The following is a 25,701-nucleotide window of genomic DNA, read 5'->3' on the forward strand; positions in this document are numbered from 1 at the left end:
GTATCTTACAACCCTATCTAAAATTCCAATGTATGGTTTTTTTTACAGTTAAATATGACAGTGTGCTATATATTCTACTGTCAATGTTCAGCAGCAAACTCTTCAGAGAATTGCATCAAAACCCTAAGCAGTATGGAATTTCCTCACATCACTAGACAAATCTGAAAAATATTTGCGTTGTGAAATATTTCCCTTCCAAATTCTAATCTGCCCTACATGGAGTCATGATTCCATCAAAGCTTTCTCTGGCAAGGTATTTAGCAGGAGAAGGGAGGGTCAAGCTCTTTGGGTCTGGTCCACAAAATGATGCCTGCTATCTAAATGGTGAACTTGGGAAAGGAATTAAAGAGATCGGTAATTGAGAGTTCTATGCAGGTTCAAGGATATGAATACATTATGCTTCTGGCCCCTGCTAGCATTTGTTACTCTCCAGATTTATAGCTGCTTCATTGCAAATTCTCTTTGGAAACTTCATGTTAGGTCCTAGTACCCAAGATTAACAGAGGCAGAACTATTGGAGGCAAGGGCCAAGTCCAGTAGAAGATGGCTGCTACATAGAGGACAACCGGTAGCAAAGCTAAATAAAAAAATTCCTTCCAGTAGCACCTTAAAGACCAACTAAGTTAGTTCTTGAGCTTTCGTGTGCATGCACACTTCTTCAGATACACTGAAACAGAAGTCACCAGACCCTTCTATATAGTGAGAAGGTGGGGAGGGGTATTACTCAGAAGGGTGGTGGGATTGGGTGATTGGCAGATAGCTGTGATGAGCCTGTTGACGACTCTTAACAACTGCAATAGGTCTTACAGGAAAAAGCAAGGGGTGAGAAAGTGAAAAATGGCTTTGTCATGTATAATGAGATAAGAATCCAATGTCTTTGTTCAGACCAGGTCTCTCCATGGTTTTAAGTTTGGTGATAAGTTGCAATTCAGCAGCTTCTCTTTCCAGTCTATTTCTGAAATTCCTTTGTAATAGAACAGCTACTTTGAGATCTTGTATAGAATGTCCTGGGAGATTGAAGTGTTCTCCTACTGGTTTCTCTGTCTTGTGGTTCCTGATGTCGGATTTATGTCCGTTTATTCTTTGTCCAATATAGAGAGCTGAAGGACACTGTTGGCATTTGATGGCATACACAATGTTAGACGATGAGCAATCAAATAGTCCCGAGATGGTATGTGTGATGTTGTTGGGGCCAGTAATGGTGTTGTCCAGGTGTATGTGGCAGCAAAGTTGGCATCTGGGTTTATTGCAGGCTCTGGTGCCAGTGTCCGTGTTAAGTCTGGTTAACAACTCCTAACCCACAATAATACTACAACCAACCATTTTTCACCTTCTCACCCCTTCTCACTATATAGAAGGGTCTGGTGACTTCTGTTTCAGTGTATCTGAAGAAGTATGCATGCACACGAAAGCTCATACCAAGAACTAACTTAGTTGGTCTTTAAGGTGCTACTGGAAGGAATTTTTTTATTTTGTTTTGACTATGGCAGACCAACACGGCTACCTATCTGTAACTCAAACAGACAGATGTGAAAAATGGCAGCTAGAGAGAGCAGCGGGTGCTTAGGGAGACCAGGCAGGTAGAGATTCTTAAACAGAGCAGCAGGCACCTGTTAGGCTTGAACCAGAAGGATTTATTGCCAGGCCAAGTTAGGAAGAACTAATGAGTTCTTTTGTCTCTCATTTGCACTGAATGCTAAGCCAAAATTTGGCTTACTGAGAATGAGTAAAAGTGATTCTGGAGAGGAGATTGCAGCTGTTAGGCTGCTCCCCTGTTCCTTTCTTGGTGTGCAGTGCTGAACTAAGCAATGATTTGGCTTAGTGCAGGGGCCACCAACATCCGGCCCGGGGGCTGGATAAGGCCCGAGACCCTCGTTTATCTGGTCTGTGGCGACCACTGCCCCCCTGCCCCCTGCCACTGCCCACTCTTACCAGTGCGCTGCGGCGCAGCACAGGGACCCACTTATGGGTCGGAGGAGCACCGGAAATAGCTTGTGCGCATGCGCAGGGCCCTCCTACGCGTGCGCAAAAGCTATTTCTGGAGCTTCTCCGACCCAGAAGTGCACCAGAAATAGTGTGTGCACACATGTATGGGACATGCTCCCCTGCCCTCCAGCCCGCCGCACGCTCGTAACTGGAGACACTGGCCCGAGGCAAGAAAAGCTTGCCGACCCCTGGCTTAGCGTGTTGTCCGAACCTGTGTTCATGGTTAAGCTTCCCCAGATAAATCACAAGACAAACCATTCTGGGAGCCCATGTCTGCTCCTTCATGCTGAGCAAGTCATGGATTGAGTTAGCATTTTAACACACACACAAAATGGCTGGTTAGCACTTAACACTAAGTCATCTCTGGGAGCTGATTTGCTCATTTGCATTAAACCATGCTTTGCCTTAGCATTCAGTGTAAACGAAGGCAATGACAGCCAGATTAACTCATTGGTTCCTCCTAATTTGGCTGGGCTAGAAATCTAGGGCTGCCATATGTCCTGGACATTGCCAGGATTTCACATGCGGAATTGACGTCCTGGATCTTAGCCAAGTCAATCGAAAAATTGATCTTCCTAAAACCGGGGTCTTCCTAAAATAAGTTTTCGGGATGTCCTGGTTTTTCCTTTTTCAGATATGGCAACCCTATAAAAACCATCCCAGTCTATAAATCCTACCAGTGGCCAGGCGTCCATGTTCACGTTCCAGCAGATCCTGACACAAATTTGCATAATTCATCAAGTCAAGCACTCAAAAGGTTTTCTCTTGACAATTTAAGAACGTTTTCTTGGACTACTGAAAAAGCTACCTAAAGGCTTCATGTATCAAAGACCTTTGCCTAAGCAATAACCCAAACCAGATCTCCTTGGTTTATACATTTATATACTAACTTGTATTGGCAGATAGTCAGGATGATGTACCTAAATTAATGAAATCACTGATTTAAGTTCTCATAGGGTTCTTCTTGTAAAAGTATGCATTGCTAAGTTCCCTGTATTTCAAAGGTGGGGAATCTGTGGTCCCCACGCTGTTTCTGAACAACAAATCCCTTTGTCCCTGGCCATTGGCCATGCTAACTGTGCCAATGGGAGCTGGAGTCTAACAGCCTCCAGAGAGCCACAGGTCATCCATCCCTGATGTGCTGACTCACTAAAGCATTCTAACGCACAGCATGAGAATTACCAAGAAATTGCTGGCCAAAGCACTGCTGAGCTGCATTTCCATGACGGACATCTTGTCTGCGGAAACGTCTAGGGAAAAGTAAAAAAAAACCAAGAACAATTTGAAAACATACAGAAGATCAAGCTTGTGAACAGCCCTCAGAAGCCTTCCCCAATTCCCGTGGGAAATTCATATGTTTGTGTCATCTTGGGCTTCTTTAACTGAAAACTCTTCTCCTTTAACTCTTCTAGGATCTGGAAGGAAAATATCTAGTATTTTAGGGAAACCCATAAGAGGTGCTTATGGAAATTTCATTTCCAGAATCCAGCGTGGCTACAAAAGGTCTCTAATCTCTGCTATATATATTGCTGTATTATTTTACTGTTGTTAGCCGCTCTGAGCCAGGCTTTGGCTGGAGAGGGCAGGATATAAATAAAATAATAATAATTATTATTATTGGACCACTCACCCAACCTTTGAGATCAGAGATCCAAACAGCATATAAATAAACAGGAAACTAGAATATTGGGAGAAGCCAGAACCTTTCTGCCTAACATCTAGTATTCTTTGTAGATAAATTAATTATCTATTATTAGGTGTGGAAGAAAATTTCATCATGCGAACACCCCTACCCCACAGCCTGAATGGTACAGCCTAGACATAGGTATATCATTGGGTTGAGAACTTGGCTTTAGGCTGCTTTGCCTCATGGAGGGGACCATTGCTCTCATGTTCAATGAGCTGCAGGCCCAGGCGTAATGCTCCTCCTGTTTGCAGAGTGCCTGATATAGGTGTGCAGATTAAGGTCATTTCCTTCTTAGTGGCTATTTGGTATGCAATATATCCCGCAGGAGCTAATGACCTCTAGACGAACAGTGCTATCTAAGGGGTGCATCTCGCAGTTAGAGAAGCTTCTTGCATTTGTGGACTGCATCAAAGCTAATAGACTGAAAATGGCCATTGTAGGGTCTCCAATCCCTAGTGAAATTAAGGCCAAGTACATGTAACTCAGCTGGAAGCATTTTCTTCCTGTTACATTTCTTTCCGCCTTCTTCCCCTCTGTCAGTTGCCTACCTTCCCTCTGTGCTGCTAGACAGAAAGTTCAGATAACAGTATATAGAATTACACCACACACACATGCCTAATTTGCAATAAACATTGCTATCCAATCAAGGTGCATATGGTAGGGAACGATTCTTCATATTTTCCAGTCCAGATGGGGCAATGCATCCCCCTCCATCACTTCCATGTGGAACAGCCAAATTCTACTTGATTTAAGCACATGAAAAATCTAAAGTTATTCTGTTGGGAATATTTTCCTGAGTGATGTTCAGGAAATGGGACGACAAAGGCAGAACAGTTTTGGAGATTCCCACTTTGTCTGCTACATTTAAACAAAATAATGTGCCACTATTGGAAAAGAATATTTCTAAACTTTGTTCTGGCCAAAATATGAGCGTAATCAAAGTTTTCCTTCATGTCTTTTCATATCTCTACATAATAGTGAAAACCTCCCTGGAAGGGATTTTGTGGGTGGGTCAATCATGTGTTGTTATAATGATGTCATTTGATTGACAGGTGGCCAACCCCACCTTCTTTCTTTCTTTCTTTCTTTCTTTCTTTCTTTCTTCTTTTTTGCTGTTGTTTCCATTGGTCTGGATTGGAACAGGAGCGGCAAAAGGGGTGTTTTAAGGGTGTTTTAGAGGGTTTTCCCCAGTTAGAAATTTTCGCTTATGCACGTGGGGGCCTGAAATGTAACCCCCCGCATAAGTGAATGGATGTCTGTATACTGATTTAATGTGTAGAAATGTAGACATCTTCATGACTACACAGAAGATACATAGTGCTAGTTTGGTAACAGATGCCTTGAAGTCTGTCCCAAGGATTTGGGAATCATGTATTTTGTGGAAAAGGAAATACAATTTATGCTTTTAGTAGGTAACCAACCATCATGCTGGACTTGTGAGCTTCACAAGGGCATCTGCTTTGACAGCCTCAGTCTAGGAAGCGGTTTCTCGATTTTAAAAACACAACACAAATTGGGTGTGCATGTGACCAATTATGCATTGGTGTGCATTTTTGTGTGAACTGAAAACAACAACAGTGAATACCAATTGTTTTCTTTAGATTGATTTCCATTCTTCACATGGGACCAATAGGCAAACATTGGACATTTCCTTTTCCATTGAAATTCCCAGACATTCTTATTGGCTTGGCACTATTGCTTTTGAGAAATGGGTTTATCTCCCTCCACAGTTTTCCAGGCCTGTTTCAATCCTATTCATCTTCCCCCTTCCCCCACCAACTGCTTTTAAGTGGAGGTGGGGGTGTAAGAAAAAATAGGGAGGTTTGATCATGCTTCACACATCTATGACTCTTCAGATTTGAAAGTAGACTCAGATTTCTCTGAATCTGCTCTAAGCAGTCTCTTCCTAATATGTCTGCTTCTAATCCATGAAGAATATCTAATTGTAAGTTTCTTTCTCTGCTTCATTGACTATGCAAAAGCCTTTGACTGTGTTGACCACAGCAAACTATGGCAAGTTCTTAAAGAAATGGGAGTGCCTGATCACCTCATCTGTCTCCTGAGAAATCTCTATGTGGGACAAAAGGCTACAGTTAGAACTGGATATGGAGCAATTGATTGGTTCAAAATTGGGAAAGGAGTACGGCAAGGCTGTATATTGTCTCCCTGTTTATTTAACTTATATGCAGAATTCATCATGCGAAAGGCTGGGCTGGATGAATCCCAAGCTGGAATTAAGATCGCCGGAAGAAATATCAACAACCTCAGATATGCAGATGACACAACCTTGATAGCAGAAAGTGAGGAGGAATTAAAGAACCTTTTAATGAGGGTGAAAGAGGAGAGCGCAAAATATGGTCTGAAGCTCAACATCAAAAAAACGAAGATCATGGCCACTGGTCCCATCACCTCCTGGCAAATAGAAGGGGAAGAAATGGAGGCAGTGAGAGATTTTACTTTCTTGGGCTCCGTGATCACTGCAGACGGTGACAGCAGTCACGAAATTAAAAGACGCCTGCTCCTTGGGAGAAAGGCGATGGCAAACCTAGACAGCATCTTAAAAAGCAGAGACATCACCTTACCAACAAAGGACCGTATAGTTAAAGCCATGATTTTCCCAGTAGTGATGTATGGAAGTGAGAGCTGGACCATAAAGAAGGCTGATCGCTGAAGAATTGATGCTTTTGAATTATGGTGCTGGAGGAGACTCTTGAGAGTCCCATGGACTGCAAGAAGATCAAACCTCTCCATTCTGAAGGAAATCAGCTCTGAGTGCTCACTGGAAGGACAGATCCTGAAGCTGAGGCTCCAAGACTTTGGCCACCTCGTGAGAAGAGAAGACTCCCTGGAAAAGACCCTGATGTTGGGAAAGATGGAGGGCACAAGGAGAAGGGGACGACATAGGACGAGATGGTTGGACAGCGTTCTCGAAGCTACAAACATGAGTCTGACCAAACTGTGGGAGACAGTGGAAGATAGGAGTGCCTGGCGTGCTCTGGTCCATGGGGTCATGAAGAGTCGGACACGACTAAACGACTAAACGACAACAACAAGTTTCTTTCTTCTACAGCCAGACGTACCTCATGGTTCAATGCCTGAAACTGTTGAAACGAATCAATGCACATTGTTGTTCCTTCCTTCCTTCCTTCCTTCCTTCCTTCCTTCCTTCCTTCCTTCCTTCCTTCCTTTCTTTCTTTCTTTCTCACCCTTTAAACATTTATTATTCACTATATTTTATCTCCTGAAATACATTCTAAAAACAAGTGAAAAGAAGTGGAGGGGGTAAATTTCAGATTCATAGAACCAGAGGGACCTTGTACTCCGACCCCTTGCTTGATGCTGGGAATCCAGAGCTAGTGTATTTTTTAATGGATGGCTGCCCAAACTCTTCTAGAAGACTTTCAACAAGAGAGAGAACTGTCAAACGCACTTCCTAATTCTGGAAGAAATGGAACTATCTCAGCCTGGTATGGAGAACCTATTGCAGAATGCGAATTTGCATGCAAGAAAGGAGTCCCACCTCTTTGCCTGCGTTCCTGTTGGGTAGTATCTGGAACAAGAGATTCCATCCCAAGCACAGTAAGGATCCCTTGCGAGGCAGCAGTCAGCGCAGGCTGTTCCATACATGTCACACTGGTGGAACTTCAGTTGTGCAACGGCGGACTCAGACCCAACATAAATTTGTTGCTGTAAGGAAAGCACCAGTATTAGGAGAATGTTGGAAGGCTCCTCCTGTTGAGCCATAACAGCCAGTCTCCAGAGTTCTATAGCATGGTGGAAAAGGACCAAGAAAGAAAGCCTATGTAGGGGATCTGTTCTCCTTGAAGGAGCAACGACACCCTCAAAGTGTAACTTAGCTTTGGTGTAGGGAAACAAGAGGGAAGAGGCAATACAGTGCCTGCATACCCTCCAACATTTCTAAGGAAAGGCAGGACATTCTGGGATCAAATCAGAAGCTAGGATGGCTTCTGTAAATCTGGGACTGTCCCTGGAAAATAGGGGCACTTGGAGGGTCTGGTTCCTGTGTTTCCCTAACTCAGGAGCTGGCTTTGGCCTCTCTCTAGGGCAGGGTGGGGCAGTTCAGGCTGATAGAATGGTGTCTTGCCTAAGCTCATCTTGGTCACCTGCACATCAGCATATCATCTTCAGAACCCCCCAGAGAGATTTCCATTTTGTGGCCATGCTAGAGTGTGCTGGAACCTCGGAAATGCTTTGATATGATGCCATGATATATATATTAAGGTAGATAGACTACAGAGTCTGACCATTTTGCCGTGAAACACTTAAACCCTCAGGTTTCTTCAGTGAGCTGTGCTACATTTATCAGCCATTGCATTTTCATCAAGTTCCCATTTCTCTCATGAATCAGGATGGCTGCTTGCTTACTTTGCAGCCGATGTGGGACACAACATTTAAAACAGCTTAAGACAAGTGGGGGCAGGGGGATACATCTGAATATTTCATAGGGAAACAGCGCATGAGAATGTCTTGCTATTCAAAATTCCAGCATCACTCCATGGAAACTCATTTTAGATGGCATATTAAGTCACACCACGGTAGCAATGACATTTTATTATCAACACGCTTTCTGAAGTGAGGGGAAAGACGGCAACAGCAGCCGTAATGATCGATGCCAGTAAAAATATGATGCTGTGATCCTAATTTTATTTAATGAAATTATGCTGGTTTTTAAAATGTTTACATTTAGGATTGCCTCCTTAAGCTCATTTTGGTTGGCCTAATAAAGGTATTGCCCTAATATGGATTATTATTATTATTATTCATTGTGTTGTGGGCCAATATTGTGACCCTAACTTTTTATGTACCCCAACAATGTGGTGTGTTTATCTGTCGGTTCTTCTGCATCCACACTTTGGAGATTCTCAACTCCTGTAGGGACGTGGGTTGCTCCTGAGCATGCCAGCCTAGCACAAAGGCTCTAAGGTGTTAAAATGAGGCCAGAGCAGGGAATATTGAACTAATACTGCAATGCAGACAATGAAGAGAGGAGTACACACAACTCCTTGCATCTTAGTCTGGGATTCTGAGTGTTTTCTCTACAGCCCTTTTTCAAACTGTTGCCTCAATCTAGTGACAGGTAAACTCGTCCGGCTTACTGGTAATTTGTTCCATCTTTATCAGTTTTCTTCAACAGGTTTGCCGCCTCCATGGGAATGGGGCTACAGAGATCTGTGAAACATCTATAAGATAATAACCTTGCTTATCTAAGTTATTTATGCTTCCAACGTCCTGTCACTTCCTTCAAAAATTCTTTTAGTCATTTCGCCAGAGCATGACTCTCAAAATTCGTTCTGAATTTTGCTTCGTATGAAACTCAGTGGGAATTCTAATTTATACATGGTATACATGATCACAGTCCTGAGTCATGTAGTCTTATACACAGAGCAACACTCACCCTTTTGGAAGAAATCTCCATGGATATAACAGGAGCTGGTACCTGCAAGTAAAGTAAAGAATTTTCTTTGATTTAGGAAAGAGACCACCTTTGTAGATATAACACACACACACACACACACACACACACACACAGTGATATTGAGATAGATAGATACAATGATTAACAAAATGTTTATTATTTATCTATTTATGAAGCTTCTGCATTCATCAGTAGCTCTGATAAAAATGAAAGGATGCTGTTGCCAAGGCAGCAGTTACAGAGCTTTGAGGATGGAAATGCTTCATTTGCTAAAGATAAGTGATGGTGGTCCTGTTCTCCATTTGGCATCAAATGTGTCCAGTGTGTACATTCAGAAGTTATCCCTCTTTGCTTACATTGTAGGATCAGTTGGCATCCCTGTTGCAGTTACTGGTAACTCTGACATGCTGTGGTTCTCAGAACTGAGGTTTTTAGCAACTGGTTGCTCCCTGTTTTTTGGACAAAATGGCAGATTTCTGGTTTCTGAAATGTGTGTGTAGGTCAGCAGTAGTCTTACCTACATAGAGGACATCACAGTAATGTATATATTGCTTTAGTGATTAACCAATTCTGATGCATTTGTAACTATATTTTGACAGAGAATGAAAAGCACTCGAGTTATTTACAGGTGCTCTACCAATGGTGCTGAATATTCTGTTCCACAAAGTATAATAATAACCTGGACATCATCATCTCATTGTCTGGGAGACAGGGATTATGACGCATGGTGTAGAGGCATGGGTTTCTGAAGAAAGAAAACCAGAAGAGGAGAGCAACAAAGCATTCAAAGGAGTGGTGAGGGTTGCCCTTGGGATTATTATCACCTGGTGGGAAACAAGAAGGCGCAGGAATATGGAGGCCGTGCCACTGACAGCTTTCTCAGACCACCAGTATCTTTCATAGAATCAAAATTCTAATGTTCTCAAGTAGGAAATGTGTTTGGCTATTTACATGGTAGTTTTGTGTTGGAGTTCAGGAAGAAACCATAATCAAAATCATATATTACAACAATACATTGCAGCTTGGTGTGCCTTTTCTTCTTCTTCTTCTTCATCATCATCATCATCATCATTATTACCACCACCACTATTTTCATACTCACGGTCCATACACTCTACTAGGGAAAATGTCTTGGATGAAATGATTTTCAGTTTTATACCGAAACACAGTCCAGTACAGTGGTGCCTCGCAAGACGAAAAGAATCCATTCCGCGATTCTCTTCGTCTAGCGGTTTTTTCGTCTTGCGAAGCAAGCCCATTGATGGCTTAGCGGATTAGCGCTATTAGCGGTTTAGCGGCTTTTAGCGGCTTTTAGCGGCTTTTAGCGGCTTAGCGGATAAGCGGATAAGCGGCTTAGAAAAAGGGGGGGGGAGGAAAAAAAACCCTGCAGGAACTCGCAATACATTTTCATCTTGCGAAGCAAGCCCATAGGAAATTCGTTTTGCGAAGCACCTCCAAAACGGAAAACTCTTTCGTCTAGCGAGTTTTCCGTCTTGCGAGGCATTCGTCTTGTGGGGCACCACTGTACAATGTTACCAGTGCAGATGATACAAAGGCTAATTTATAGGCTTTATGGCTGAAATTCTGTGCTCATTCAGGGTGCTTAAAACTTATTTACCCCAATGAGCTTTAAGTAGCCTCATGTGCGTGCAGGACTGCGGTCTCTGCGGTTTGGTGGATATGAAGTCAGACTGAAAAGAATACCTTACTTTGAACACTTGCAGCTCTTCAAGAATCACTTCTTCCATCGATTCTGTGTCCTGGTTGTAAATTGTAATGACTTTCAGCACAATCCCATTATCTGTAGTTGAGTTTGAGAGAGAGAGAGAGAGAGAGAGAGAGAGAGAGAGAGAGAGAGAGATTGAGAACTCAGGACTGGTAATCATATTTATTTGTACACCAGTAAAGTACAAAATGCTTCCAAACAAATATGACCAAAAGAATTCTGAAGGGAAATAGAATATGATTTTTCACCCACTCTAAACCATGAAAATACAAATGGCCAGAGACACAAGAAAAAGGCAAAGTTTTCTTCCTCCCATCTGTGAAGTAGATTTGGCTGAGAGAGAGAGAGGCCCAATATGACCCCAAAAGCTTCTGGCTGAGTGGAAATGGGACTTTCTCTTCCTACCCCAGCTCAGAAAAATCATTTGACAGCTCTGTAAGGTAAGTCACTCATGAATATCCTACAAAAGCAGACCCTCCAAGTGTCCCTATTTTCCAGGGACATCCCCGATTTACAGAAGCCATTCCAGTTTCTGATTTGATCCCAGAATGTCCCGCTTTTCCTTAGGACATCCCTATTTTCATTGGAGAAATATTGAGGGTATGGAGGTATCCATCCCCCGAGCCATCTGAAGGGAAGTTTTTTAATGTTTAATGTTTTATTATGTTTTATATATGTTGGAAGCCACCCAGAGTGGCAACCCAGTCAAATGGGTGGGGTATAAATAGTAAAGTTCTTCTTCTTCTTCTTCTTCTTCTTCTTCTTCTTCTTCTTCTTCTGGAACAGGATGTCCCTATTTTCATCAGAAAAATGTAGGAGGTATGCAAAATTTGAGGTGGCAACTCTGCTACTGCCAAGCAACTGAAGTTGTGGCGAAACTGTGATGTGAAGTGGTGACCTTCCTGATCGACCAGTATAATTGATAGTAACAAAATGGCAACAGCATATAACAGGTTTGTATTATTATTATTAATAATAATAATAATAATAATAATAATAATAATATACCGACCTATACCCGGAGGTCTCAGGGCAGTTCACAGAATAAAATCAAAATATAAAACCACAAAATACATAATCAAAATTGTAGGCCCAGCTCTAGGATTATTTGACACAGGCAATTATCCTAAAAGTCTTAGGAACAATGTCACCAGAGTGGTTTGAAGATCACAGCTAAGGTCCCTTTACAAGAAAGGAGTTGTGCAAGACAGCAGATTTCACCGCTTCTAAAAAACTTTTAGTTAGAAAACACAGCAATAAATCTTCAAACTGAGAAAATGGCCCCATTTAGAAGTCTCCTGCGGAAGGAGAGGCCTGAGGAGGAAAGAATTCTACCCCAGCAAAGAGCGGACTGAGTTTTAAAGTAATTGGACACTAAAGTGATCTGACAAGCGTTTAAACTATGTTACTCCCTCACAACTCACAGCATGCAAGTACTCAATAAATCGGAATCATGCCCAGAATTCATACTGCTCAACTTCCAACAATTTGTTCAAGTGCAGAGCGGAGAAGCCACATCTCAGCTAAATCGAGACCTCCAGAACTCAAAAACATCTGGCATGAGGGACCCCAGGAGCCAAGGCTGGAGGAGGGCAGTGAAATGAGTAGTCAATTGCCCAATGGCCATGATGACAGAAGTGTGGCCCTGCCCATCACAAGGAATTATATCTGAAGAATATTAGCCTCATTGCTGGGCAACGGACATGCATGCCCTAGTACAGGGGTGGTGAACTTGTGGACCTCCTAAGTTGTGGGACTCAAATGGCCACTATCCTAAGGCAGCATGGCCAATGGCCAGGTAACACAGGAGTTATAGTACTACAAAATCTGGAGGGGCACAGGTTTGTGATTTTAAATCTCTCACCCAAGAGTACTTGCCCCCCAACCTGGATCTTAGGCATCCAGGGAATTTTCTCTCTCTCTTTTTAAATATACCATATCTTTTCCTTTAGCCAAAATACAAAAAACCCAAGAAGTGAACATTGACTAGGGAGAAAGCAGAGCGTGAGCGTCAGCTGGGAGCCAGAAATCCAGGCCTGTAGGTAGCCGGGCCAAGGAAGACTGCTCAGAGTTCACCTAAGTGCATGGAAGCTGAGTTGGGGAAGAAAAGAAGGGAAAGTGGGTGCTTTTAACCCCTCCTCTTTCTTTTTCATTTACCTGTCCCAATAAATAAGACATCGTATTGCCCGTCTTCTGCTTCCACTCTGTCTACGACTATTTGTTTGAGGTTGTATTTCCCATCCGTCTTCACAAGAACTGGTCTCTTATGAACAGGCCTAACCGACTGATACATCAGTGGGTGACTCCTAGCAAAACGGATTGCTTCATCCGGATAGTCTTTGGTGCTCACGTACAGACCTCCATTCACTTTGCTGGCACACTAGGAAACACAAAGTAGATTATAGTTATGATGCTGATAGCCATCCATGGAAAAACATGGAGCTAGTAAAAGGTGGATCCTGCTTTATTTTGTAAAATTAAGGCTGCCCCCGTATACACATTTACTAAGGTACAAGCATCCCTGGAGAGATTGGGACTCACATGCACTGCACAGCATCCAGATTCTGGCTAGGATCAAATTATATCTTTTGCAATAAGCATTGCGGTTTGAGAAAATACATGGAATAGATTAGATTTCTAGGTTTTTAAAAAAGGAGCAGATAGAAAGTTGCAACTGTGAACTTGTGATCACTTTGGAAGTTGGATAATGCCAAAGCTGGAAAAAAAATGTAGAAAACAAAGCAGCTGCAGAACTTGAAGATTGAGGGATTTGTTCTGACCTGTGGAGAGCAGTGATGCGTTTCAATGACTTTCCCTTGAAATGTAACTTCTCTAGCAGTCTGTCTCTCAAATGGCTTTCTAAACATCTCTTCTCCAAGAAGAGTACAATAGTTGATGGGACAGATTCAAAACAATATTGTTAAGAGTTGTGGTGCCAGGGTTTGTGGGTGCAAGGTTCCCTTAAATCCCTGGGCCTCATAGGTGTTAGAATTTAATGAATGCTTGGAGAGTTAAACTGGAGGTCAGACTCTGAATAGCTGGACTTAGCTCCATGTGTTCAGGAGATCGCCTGAGGGATGGGCCATTAACAAAGGCAAAGATGGGTCATTGGCAAACTAAAGACTCCGTGCCAGCTGGCAAATGGGTTGAGCCCCTCCCTGAGCTCTGAGATGGTTCACAGAGACAAAGCAGAGTGGATAGTTTAGGATTGCCATTGGGGATGATGTGGGCTGGAGGAAAATAGTTGCAGTCTGTAAAAATGCGGCAAGCTGGAGAGAGGTTGAGTCTTTTTGAATCCAAGGCTGCTGTGGCCATGGCAGAAGTCAGACCCTTTTGGAGTGTAATGCTGGGAACCCCTCTATCCTAGGCTCAGGTATGTGTGCAAATAAACCATATATCATAAATGCACCACATTCTCCGCAGTGCCTCATTTCCAAAGGAAACCTGAATCCTTAATAAGTGCTTGGAATCTCGCAGGGCTTGGAGATTGGGGTGTGGTGCAACAATAAATTATATCGGTCTGATAGGAAAAAAAAAAAGATGTTAAGTGTTCCATTTCTTCAAACATGCAAATGCTAATGCTGTTTTTTTTTTTTTTAAGAAAAGAATCGGTCAGCAATATTTGATTCCAATCCCTAGCTTAATTTCCTTTGATTTACACCCATAGCCTTGCAAAAGACAAATGTGCTGAGTGAGCACCCCTCAGAGCTATAGCATATGCCAGTGTTTCTATCCTCACCCTAAACATCTTATAAAATACAACCAGGGGGTCCGATTCAGCCCCAACCATGCATGCCAACATTTCCTCCTGCAAGAGAGGGGTTACTGCTATGGAACTCCTTTCTGCACATCAGGAAAGTAGAAGATTATACACCAGCAATTTGATGTTTGCTTCTAGGGCAGAGGAAGCTGTCAATGCCCAGACCCTGTTGGACTCCCATCTCCCATCAGCACCAGCCAGCATGCTCAAGAGTTAGGGGCAAAAGGAGTTGCTGTCACAAGTTCACTAACTGTACTAAAATAGACACGTTTTTATCCTGAAAAGGAAGCTTTAAATTAGTTGATAGAAGCAGCTCCTTACAAAGTCTTCTGTTCAAAAGTTACCGTGTGCACTTTAATTAGAACCATTTAAGGTTTCTGCTAGAAATATTTCAGTAATCATTTATTTCCTACATGGCTGTTGAAAACAGTGTGGTTTTAAGAGATGGTTCAAGCCCAGCCACAGTAGCAGGCTCTCCCTATTTAAATTGGATTTTCAATCAATAAAGCGAAATAAAATACTCTTTATGTTTACTGGAAACATTCAGTCTCAACTTGCGGCAGGGGCTGTAATTGACTCTAATGAACTCCTGCACTTGTCAAATGGAGCAGTGTTTATTTTCTTTTCCCTGGGTCTTGGCTATGCCCTGATGTATTTGCTCAGCCTTGGTTTTGAAGTGCATTTTCTAATCAGCCAGCAGTGGGATTTTCATCATAAAAGGCGTCGCATGTGGCTTTCAAGCAGGAGCTCGGACGTCTAGTTTCCCACGTGCAGCTGCAAGCCAATGAAACAGAAATGCCAAATCCTGTCGAAAAGTTCCAGCTTGAGCAAGATTTGAGAATGTATTATTTAGATGGATTTAAAACAAAATGTTTGAAAAAAATATGTGTAAATCGCTTCAAGGCTAACTTAGGCCATCGGCACATTTTGGGGGGGGGGGTTATTATTCTTTGGGGTTGCTTTGTAGTGCTGTGTTTGAAAGCACCATGCTGGGCATTAAGCAATTAAGCTGACTGTTTAGAGAGACGCCAACAGCAACAGGAGAGGCTCTGCGAAGCTCTAGCAGGGATTTGCCTTAGAATGAATCAATGTTTAAGATCCAGTGCAGTGGTGTGCGGTCAGTGGACTAAGGGGGAACAGGCTAGTCCCCTAAATGTTCCCAGTAAATTAGAGTATTAAAGTATCAAAGCCTGGTGCCTCCTTTGCAAAGCCCAGGGAGCTTCTGCCTGGCTTAGGGAAGCAGGTGCGATGCTCCGATGGGGTCCAAGAGCCCTCCCATCACCTCCCCAAAGCACCCCTGTCTTTGGGAAGGAGGCAGCACGGATCCAGCATTCTGTCAGAAGTCTGCACCCTCTTCCCCAAAGCCTGGGAAGCTTCTGCCCGGTTTAGGGAGGGAGGCGTGATGCCCACGCACATGATGTTGCTCCCCCCACATCACCGTCACATCCTGGCACCTCCGGCCCTAACTGTTCCCCTACAAAAAAATTCATTGCATGCCACTGATCCAGTGGCACAAATACCATTTCCCCCTCTTCATTTGCACCAAGTCTCTGCTTACTCAAAGGAGAGGTGTTCTGACTGAGAAGGCAGTTGCTGCAGTGGAATTTTAACTGCCAGAGGAACGCGGCCAAAATAAGTAAGTTAAGGAGTTTGCAGTCATCCTTTCCTAAGTCAAAGTATTTTATGTCCTGTTCCCACTTCCAGGTTTGCAGCCAAGAATTCCCTTAACTACACCCAGTATCATGATAGAAAGGGAGAGAACCCCATGTAGATGTCCCCCACCCAGCCAAGCCCTAGTCACCCACAACATCTAGGAAATCAGACACCATGCCAGGTTAGAACAGAGGCATGGAAGAGTGTGGAAGAATGGCAGATGAAAGTAATGGACTATATGGAGTTGGCGGAAATGACTGGCAGAATCCGAGACCAGGGAGAAGAGTCGGTGGAAAAAGATTGGAAGAAATTTAAAGACTATTTACAGAAACACTGTAAAATTATTGAATGTTAAAATGACGTTGGAATGAAACAAAGCGGTTTTAGTAATAAGGTTAAATAGGAATACGTAAAAATGGATTAAGAAATAAGATAAAACAAAGAGGGTAAGGATTTGCTGAATTAACTATCTGAACTGGAATACAAAAAAGGGAGGTGTGAGGAAGTCATGAAAATAAGTAAATGAATTGTAAGACATAGAAAGAGGGACTTATTTTTAACTGTTTTTATTTTTTCTGTAATTTGTATTTTTTGTTTTTTTCTTTATACCATTTTTGTAACCTTTTTTCTTTTATTGAAATTTTAATAAATATATATTATTATTTTTTTAAAAAGGAAGAGTGTGGAGGGACCTCTGCTCTAGCTACATGCAGAGAAACTGGCTTCTGCTTATGGACCTTCCATTCTGGGCCAGGGAAAGGGCATATCTCACCTAGGATCTCTACCAGCGGGAGTCCCACTGATATGGAGCAGGTTTTGCCCCCTCCAGATGCAAGCTGCAAGTGCAATGAATGGCAGCCCTTTGTTCATATGGGGGAAAGCAAAAAGGGATGACTCACCTTGCAGCCAGTCATCTGGAGAGACTGGGGAATTATGTTAGAATGTTGTTTATTGATTATAGCTCGGTTTTTAATACCATACTTCTGGACATTCTTATCAAAAAGCTGATGGAACTAGACCTTTCTTCTACCATCTGTGACAGGATTAAAGACTTTCTGAGGGATCGGACACAAACAGTGAGGATTGGGCCTGTTACATCTACCTCCCTGAAGCTCAGCACTGGCACCCCACAGGGATGTGTGCTGAGTCCCTCCGTGTACTCATTGTATACATATGACTGTATTTCATCTGATCCATCCACTGTAATTATTAAGTTTGCAGATGATACTACCACAATGGGTCTAAATACAGGTGGAGATGAATCAGCGTACAGGGAGGAGGTTCAAAAAGTATCTACATGGTGCTTAGAGAATAACTTGCATCTAAATATTAGCAAGACAAAGGAGATGGTGCTGGACTTTTGGAGGAAGAGAGGGGAACTAGCCCGTTGTATATGGGGGGTTGTGTGGAGAGAGCCAGTGTGGTGTAGTGGTTAAGAGCGGTAGTCTTGTTATCTGGGGAACCGGGTTCGCGTCTCCGCTCCTCCACATGCAGCTGCTGGGTGACCTTGGGCCAGTCACACTTCTTTGAAATCTCTCAGCCCCACTCACCTCACAGAGTGTTTGTTGTGGGGGAGGAAGGGAAAGAAGAATGTTAGCCGCTTTGAGACTCCTTAAAGGGAGTGAAAGGTGGGATATCAAATCCAAACTCTTCTTCTTCTTCTTCTTCTTAAATACCTGGGAGTTTACCTTAGTGAAGACCTCACTTGGAAAAACAATAGAACTTAGGTGGTTAGGAAGGCCCAACAGAGACTCCATTTTATCAGCGTCTTGCGAAAGAACAATGTTAAACAACAATTGATTAACTCCTTCTACTGGTCCACAATAGAAAGTGTCCTCTCATATTGTATCACAGTGTGGTACATTGGCTTGACACAGAGGATGATGAACACAACACATGATATCATGTCCTGTCCCCTGAACCCGCTATATGTCATCGCAAGGGATCGTTGCCTTAGGAGAGCGAGAAAAATTCTCAGGGACAATTCACACCCTGGCCAGCACCTATTTAATCTTCTACCCTCAGGCAGGAGATATAGAAGTATAATCAGTCGTACCAACAGGCTAAAAAACAGTTTCTATCTGTGGGCTGTTAGGCTGCTGAACGGAAAATAATATAGTGCAACTGACTTTCGGGGTTGGTGTGTTGTGCGACAAGCACACAGAGTGCAATGAGATTTAATGTTTTTTTGTGGGAGGGAGGCTCGGTTAATTTCATCATACACAGCTTGTACATTGACAATAAAGGTATTATTATTATTGAAGTCAGAGGTATGTTTATGGGCCCTAAACCGACCAACTGCCCCGGCAACTCCAGTTCTTATCTACAAGATTTATCTTTTTTTTGTTTCAACGGTACTCTATTTTATGACATTTGGGGGATGGAGGGGAACCTCTCTCACTTACTGATCCAGGCCTTGGGTATGGCACTTTCCCTTCATACACAGACCAGTGGTATTCAGGTCCCTCTTTATGGGCATATGGTCCATTGAAAGCTGCCCGGATGCTAGCCATGTGATAGACACATATAGCATATCCTCGGAATATGTTGCTGCAAAACAAAAATCAAGAAAGACTCTGGTAACCTCATGTTCAGATTACTGCAATACACTTTACATAGGACTTTCCTTGACGGCAGTGCAGAAGCTGCAGCTGGCAGAGTGTGTCACTAGAGGGCTGTGCAGGGTGTACCAACCATAACACACCAATTGTCCAAGAATGTCATTGGCTGCTGATATGCTTCTGGACCCATTTATATGCTGACATATAAAGGTCTGAACAAATACTTGAAGTGGCGCCTCTTCCAGTATTTGTCAGCCTGGATGTTAAGTTCTGCAACGATCTCTCCAATTAGTGCTATCTCTTGGGACCTTCTCTGTGGACGAGTCCCTTTCCCTGAAGATGCACCCAACATTTCAATGTTGAGTTTTCATTGCCAGCTTGAGAGGTACTTATTCACCCAGGCCATTGGGATACTCTTGCACTTGGGCCTAGGCATTACTATTGATTTGGTCTGCTGCTATCATGGTATTATGGGTAAAAAACCTGAAAAAACGGGTTCTTAAATTGTATCGTATGTTACAAATGCAATCACAATGGTTGCATTTTTGTGCTTGTTTTATTGAAATATTGTGGTCCACCCTGTGATCAGTTGAGGAAGGGCAGTTGATAAATAAATACTTTCTATTCTATGTCCAAGTCCCAGTCCACTATGTCGATTGACACCTCAGAAAATATATCTAACCAGACCCTTTCATTTGCTAATATGGCATATGGTGTTTTCACATTCACCATAAAGCAGGTTCCTCAAAATGTATCTGTCTTCCATCTAGGGTAGCTACCTCATGATTGCTTACCTTGTAGTATTGAAGAGTCCGAATATCACGGGGTTTTTGTTATCCCGAGTGTGGAGCAAAAAGACGTCCTCTGCAAAGTGGAGGCATGTTGCTGGTTAAGTATGAATAAACCATTTATGGAAGAAAGTAGTCTTAGTGACTGCTTATAAAACCTAGTAAATGAATAGGTTTACATTCTTATTTCTGTCTCATCACCACTGACACACAGGGCCATTATGGATGTCATGGCAAATCACAACTGAACACAACCAGAACAAGCTGCCATGTGCCTTCCCTCTTCTCTCCTGATATGAATGTGAGGACAAGTTGAGAAGGTTTTGCTTCTGTTTGTGCTCATCCACAGTTTAGCGCTACACCTGTTGTAGCAGGCAACTTTACGATTGATGGTTTCAAACAAGCTATAGTTAAGATTAGACACAATTTCCTGGGTTTGGATGAAACATCAAGGTGCACACTATGGCCAGGGTTCAAATCCCCGCTCAGCCATGAAGCTCACTGGGTGCCCTTGGGCCAGTCAACATCCCTCAGTCAGGCTGACGTACCTCACAGAGAGAAGTACCAGTCACAGCACCTTGAGGAAAAGGTGGCATATAAGTGTAATATATAAATGTAATTGTCAGGGAACTGACATCGGAGACAGAAGTGGAGGCAGAGCTCCCAAGCGATGCCGGAGAAGGGCCAAGCAGGGAGAGAGGGAACTCATCGGCTGGGGAAGGAAATCAGCGTAACACCAGGGATAAAGGGGGGCGGTTGGGGGAATCGGAGAGGGGCTGGAGACCAGCGGGGAGAGCACAGGTCCTCCTCTGCCCACACCCACCCTGCGCAGAAGACTTCCGCGCAGGGAAAGTAGGCGTAGACTTGGCGTCAAAGAGCTTTTGTGCTGGAAGAAGTTTAAGAAACGCCCACTGACAGATTCTGCCAGCGACTGAGACAGCCACGGAGTGAAGGGGCTGTCAGCCAAGACAGGTGTAACCAGGCAACCTAGCCAGTAGTGGCGGTAACTTATGCACGAGCAACCCCTTATAACCATTACAGTAATAAACCAAGTTAATTTTTTTAAAAAAATAGAAGGAAATAATCTGTTTTCCTCATGGCTGTGCCAGAGGAGGAAAGGGTTGGTGTGAAGAATAAAAGGCCAATGCAAATTTTGACTCATTCTCAACACAATAAACCATGTTTCATCATGATGCTCAAACTACTTCATAGGAACTTAGCATAAGCTTAGTGATACCAGTCACTTACACACAGCTGTGAATCTGCATGAGTTTACAATGGGCTGTGTCTTCCACCTATGTAGAAGCACGAAGCTCACCTAGCTCATCAAAATGTGTGTCGATTCCATTCATTCCTGGCACAGAGCAGATCAACCTGGTTTTGAGGAAAGTGGTCCATTTATTCACCAGCATCCGTTGTCCACCCATGTCATTCTGGAGAGGACGGAACAAGAGAAGACAAACACAGGGACAGGTTAGATGTGCTGTGTTCTCCTGCTATTGGAGGGGAAATTTTGGATCACAACTTTGCTGCTACGAGTAGATTTGACACTTCTAGTGTGTATGAAGACTTTATGGCTTTAACACCATGCCAGCATTTTTTCTTCCCTCATTGCTTTGCATGTATCCAACATGATGAAGAGTTCTGGAGAATCTCAAAACCTGCTCAGTATTTTGTGATTTTTTTGGTTGGTCCTAATAAAGATCTTTCCCTATAGCGGATTTCCCCCCCCCTTTTTTTCCTTATGTCCTACAGTGACCTCCTTTGCTTTTTATATAGCTTACATTATTACTCCAGAGTCTACATTTTATCTAAACTATCAAAGCACTTATTAAAAGCTATAGTTTGGTAAGAATTTTTTAATGAAAATCATGCCAATAACAAGTTTTAACTGTCTAGATATTATTAATCCCTTTCCGATTACTCAATTTTGGCACATCCGTGAAGCAAATATGCTAGCCAGTTAAATTCTTTGTTTTATTAATCACCCTTAGCATTAGTTCAGTGAGATTAAGAAATAATGACCCTCACATTTGTTTATTTCAGACTCGAGTTACTTCATGGAACTCATTCTGAGGCAGATGGTCTGGGTGCTGTAATCCTAAAGTAAAAAAATCTTGTATATAATGACTACAGTTACTAATTACCCTCCTTTCCTAAGGGTGCAAAGAAACATTTCCCTCTCTCCCCAGGGCTGAGCTATAAAATTATGCCTGTTCTGCAAATCTGCATTAAAAGCTGGCTATGAAAAGCTGCCCTATTCTGTGACATGTCTTGTGATCTTTTTAAATTTTAATTTTTAACGTTAATATAGTGTTGAATGAATGGTTGAGCTTCTAGACTGGCTATTTATTGAGCGTCCATGTTGATATGCTGACACAAAACCTGTGGGGAAGTTATCCACCCCCATCGTTCAGCCCGGACACTGAGGTCCAGCGCCGAGGGCCTTCTGGTGGTTCCCTCACTGTGAGAAGTGAGGTTACAGGGAACCAGGCAGAGGGCCTTCTCAGTAGTGGCGCCTGCCCTGTGGAATGCCCTCCCAGCAGATGTCAAAGCAATAAACAACTATTTTACTTTTAAAAGACAATTGAAGGCGGCCCTGTTTAGGGAAGTTTTTAATGTCTGATGCTGTATTGTTTTTAATATTCAGTTGGAAGCCACCCAGAGTGGCTGGAGAAACCCAGCCAGATGGGCAGGGTATAAATAATAATAATATATTATTATTATTATTATTATTATTATTATTATTATTATTCTGCTTATTGAATGTTCCCAATATGTTCATGCAGAGATTATACGACATTCCAACTAGTGGTTCGTATGCCAAACTTTTTGAGGGAATTTTCCCTCCTTGTTCTTATCTTGTTTTTTTTTTTTTTTTTGCAGTTAGAAAAGTGACATTTATGAGATTCTGTGCATATTTACATAGAGGTATTTCCCACTGTTTAACCAAACCTTCTTTTGCAATCCTATGGACATTCATTGAGAAGGAAGTATCATTCATTTGCAGTGGCACTTGCATTTGAGTAAACATGCGCAGGACAAGGCTGGGAAGCTGCAACCCCAAGCACATTTATGTAAAAGCAAGTTGCGCTGAAATAAATTGGACTCTCCACTAAGAAAACATGATTAAGATCAGGCGTGGTGGTGGTGGTGGGATCTCCAAAGCATGCAAAGCTCTTTTGGTTTCTTCTATTGGGCTTAATGCTGAGCTTTTGTAATTTTATTTTCCCTCAACAGAAGCTCTGAGTTAAATTTAGGAAAACACACACAAACACAAGATAAGGAGCAGACCAAAATTTTGCATGCGGCCTGCCACTCAAGTGACTGTTTTCTTTCCATACCCGTTTCTCTTGATCCCTTTTATGTTTCTCCTCAAGTTTTACTTTATGCCACTCAGTAGGGAATGAACTCTACAGATGCAGCTCATTGCTGAGCTATGCCAGAACCACAGTTAGGTGGGTGGTCACAACCATCTCCCACCCTGTCTGTGGACAAGGGGCTCTTTAATATGGAGCCAGGAAGAAAGTCAGAATTCAGTCTTGGATGTTCTTGTTTTTTTAAATACATATATTTTTTACTTTTAGCTTTCCCAAACCCAAAGCATCTAAACTCCAGAGCAAAAAGAAGGAACACACTGTAAGCAGAAGTTTTATCATAAAAGGTTTCTTACGGCACACATTCTTCCGACTCTGGAGTAGATGGCGTGAGCACCTGTCTCAGCCTCTAACGCTTTCTCAGTAAAGAAGAAGTACACCTTGTTATCTTCTCGGTCTTCATTGTCAGGAATCATGAAGGAGCTTACAAATTTTGGTTCTTTAAAAAAACCAAAGAAAAGGGGGGGGGGGGAGAGAAGAGATACCAAAAAAGCAAAAGAAAAAAGGGATGAATCAAATTTATTTTAGAAAAACACTGGTAATCATGCATATATAAAAACATGTATAAGTGCAACCAGATAGCACACTTTTTATTCCAGATATTATGGACTGGCCCAAGGCAGACATGAGCACTGAGCTATCTATGGCTTGAGTTTTGGATTTGATATCCCACTTTATCATTACCCGAAGGAGTCTCAAAGCGGCTAGCATTCTCCTTTCCCTTCCTCCGCCACAACAAACACTCAGTGAGGTAAGTGAGGCTGAGAGACTTCAAAGAAATGTGACTGGCCCAAGGTCACCCAGCAGCTGCATGTGGAGGAGTGGGGAATCAAACCTGGTTCACCAGATTACGAGACTACCACTCTTAACCACTACACCACTCTGGCTCGTTTGGGGAGGGGGGTTATAGGTCACAATCCAGGAACATTTTGAGATCCCGAAAACCAGAGTGCCTTCATTTCTAGTCTCTTGATGTGTATCATTAGGAACTAAATGGACAGACTCCGGATCACAGTTGGGAAAGGGAACACGAAGTCTTCCCATTCAAGCTGACAGACCTGGGTTCGCACACTTGGAACTGAGCGAATTCAGGCACACGTCAGCAAGTGTTTTATCTCAATGAAATAACAGGACTGCAGATCTAAGCTTGCCAAACTGCTGCAGGGCAACGCAGTCATTGCGCCTTCAACTGCGGTGATGAATTTGCAAGGGCTGCTTGAGGTTAATAATTTTAGAAGGAGTACAAATGATGTGGACTGGCCATAATGTGGCCTATACATCATACACAGGATGCTGGCACATTAGCATTGACCGTGCAGCTCATGATAGATTGCTACAGGGGGCCTTAAGTGGTGAGCAGGTAAGCCCACAATGAGATTCTCTCTGCTTTTTGGAGCGAGATAAAGGCACCAGAAAGAGGGAAGCATTTACCAGCATCTTCCAAATTCCTGCTTAAATGTGGCCACAAAGTGGGGCACTGGGAGGTACTTCAAAAATGCACAAAGACACAAGTTTTAGTAATATTTGCATCTCCAAATGTATATGAAGAGAAAGAAATTAAAAACTTCAGTTCCACAGAGGGCAGGCCAAACAATTTCCCACTCAAATCACTCCAGACAAATTGTCAATTTCCAACCTACTCTAAATCACCCCAAATCTGTTCCTCTTCAATTCATTTACCCCCAGTTAATTTCCCAGTATATTCTGCTCTAAATCAATTAAATTCCCCTCCACTTACACACACATTCCATAACACCCAAATCATCTGTAAAAGTAGTCTTACATTAATTCATTTCCTAAAATTAATATCCTATACACACCAAATTCAATTTATTACAAATTCATGAATGACCCAGAAGCACGTGGGACACTTCAGGAAATATTTTGGGGTCTCTACCTCATGGGTTTACTCTAGCAATACCTCTTGGTTCAGATCCTGGCTCACAGAGAGAGGAAGCCAAATTTCCTCTCCAGTATACTGCTCTAATATTTGGAATGTGCCTACGTCCTGAGGAAGATAGCCTTAAGTACAAACATACTTTTGCAATAGATATTTCTAGTAAATATGAATGGAACTGCAAAGCAATAACAACCAAGATCTCAAGGGGGACCAAAAGACAAACTTAAAAACTTTCATGCAAGTGAATGAACATATGGAGAATATCAGCTTTGAAAATATTTGTGTAGCTCCAACTTACATATCAATATTTTTTTTCTTACACACATACACAAAAAACCCCTAAGATCCTTTTCCAATCTTACTCTCTGGGGTTCATTTATTTTAATTTATATTAGCCTGAAACTTGGCATGCATTTGATACAACCATCTGTGGCTGTATACAAAACAGGAATCAGAGCTGTTGAGGCAGACTGATTTGCCACTGGGGGTGGGTGTGGGGAGAGCAAGACACTGTGTGAGAGGGATGTGCAGATTTGAAAGCATTTCGCCTCTTTTGTTGTCAAATTGGAACCATGTGACTTGGCCACGAGAAACCAAACACTGGCGTTTACCCTTGGGATAGATCAGAATAACTCAACTCATCAAGGCTCTGTAGGGACGATCCTTTGACAGTCATCATGGCCCTCAATCTACATGATGCTCACAACTCAAGCAAAAATTAAGAAACCCAAGGGAGTGAGTCTTCCAGAGCGCACATTCAAAATAGCTCGGGGCAATAAGAGGGTCAAACAGCGATGCAGTTCACACACTCAGGTGCATGAGGACC

At 42.6% G+C, this 25,701-nt stretch overlaps 1 protein-coding gene across 2 annotated transcripts in view; it reads right to left on the reverse strand.

Annotated features, from left to right (window-relative positions):
* The window catches only part of SEMA3E (semaphorin 3E), a 169,059-nt gene that overhangs the window by 3,732 nt on the left and 139,626 nt on the right, over window positions 1–25,701 (reverse strand). For both annotated transcript variants that reach the window (XM_079975172.1, XM_079975173.1), the window contains exons 7-15: window positions 23,272–23,414; window positions 20,917–21,031; window positions 19,605–19,674; window positions 18,655–18,799; window positions 12,994–13,216; window positions 10,820–10,911; window positions 9,090–9,131; window positions 7,194–7,360; window positions 3,169–3,236 (exon numbers count right to left, since the gene is read on the reverse strand). In XM_079975172.1, the coding sequence (XP_079831298.1) occupies window positions 3,169–3,236; window positions 7,194–7,360; window positions 9,090–9,131; window positions 10,820–10,911; window positions 12,994–13,216; window positions 18,655–18,799; window positions 19,605–19,674; window positions 20,917–21,031; window positions 23,272–23,414 (1,065 nt within the window). The remainder of the gene's footprint in view (window positions 1–3,168; window positions 3,237–7,193; window positions 7,361–9,089; window positions 9,132–10,819; window positions 10,912–12,993; window positions 13,217–18,654; window positions 18,800–19,604; window positions 19,675–20,916; window positions 21,032–23,271; window positions 23,415–25,701) is intronic.

This window comes from Podarcis cretensis (genome assembly GCF_951804945.1).
Source record: "Podarcis cretensis genome assembly, chromosome: 5".
Classification (NCBI taxonomy): domain Eukaryota; kingdom Metazoa; phylum Chordata; class Lepidosauria; order Squamata; family Lacertidae; genus Podarcis; species Podarcis cretensis.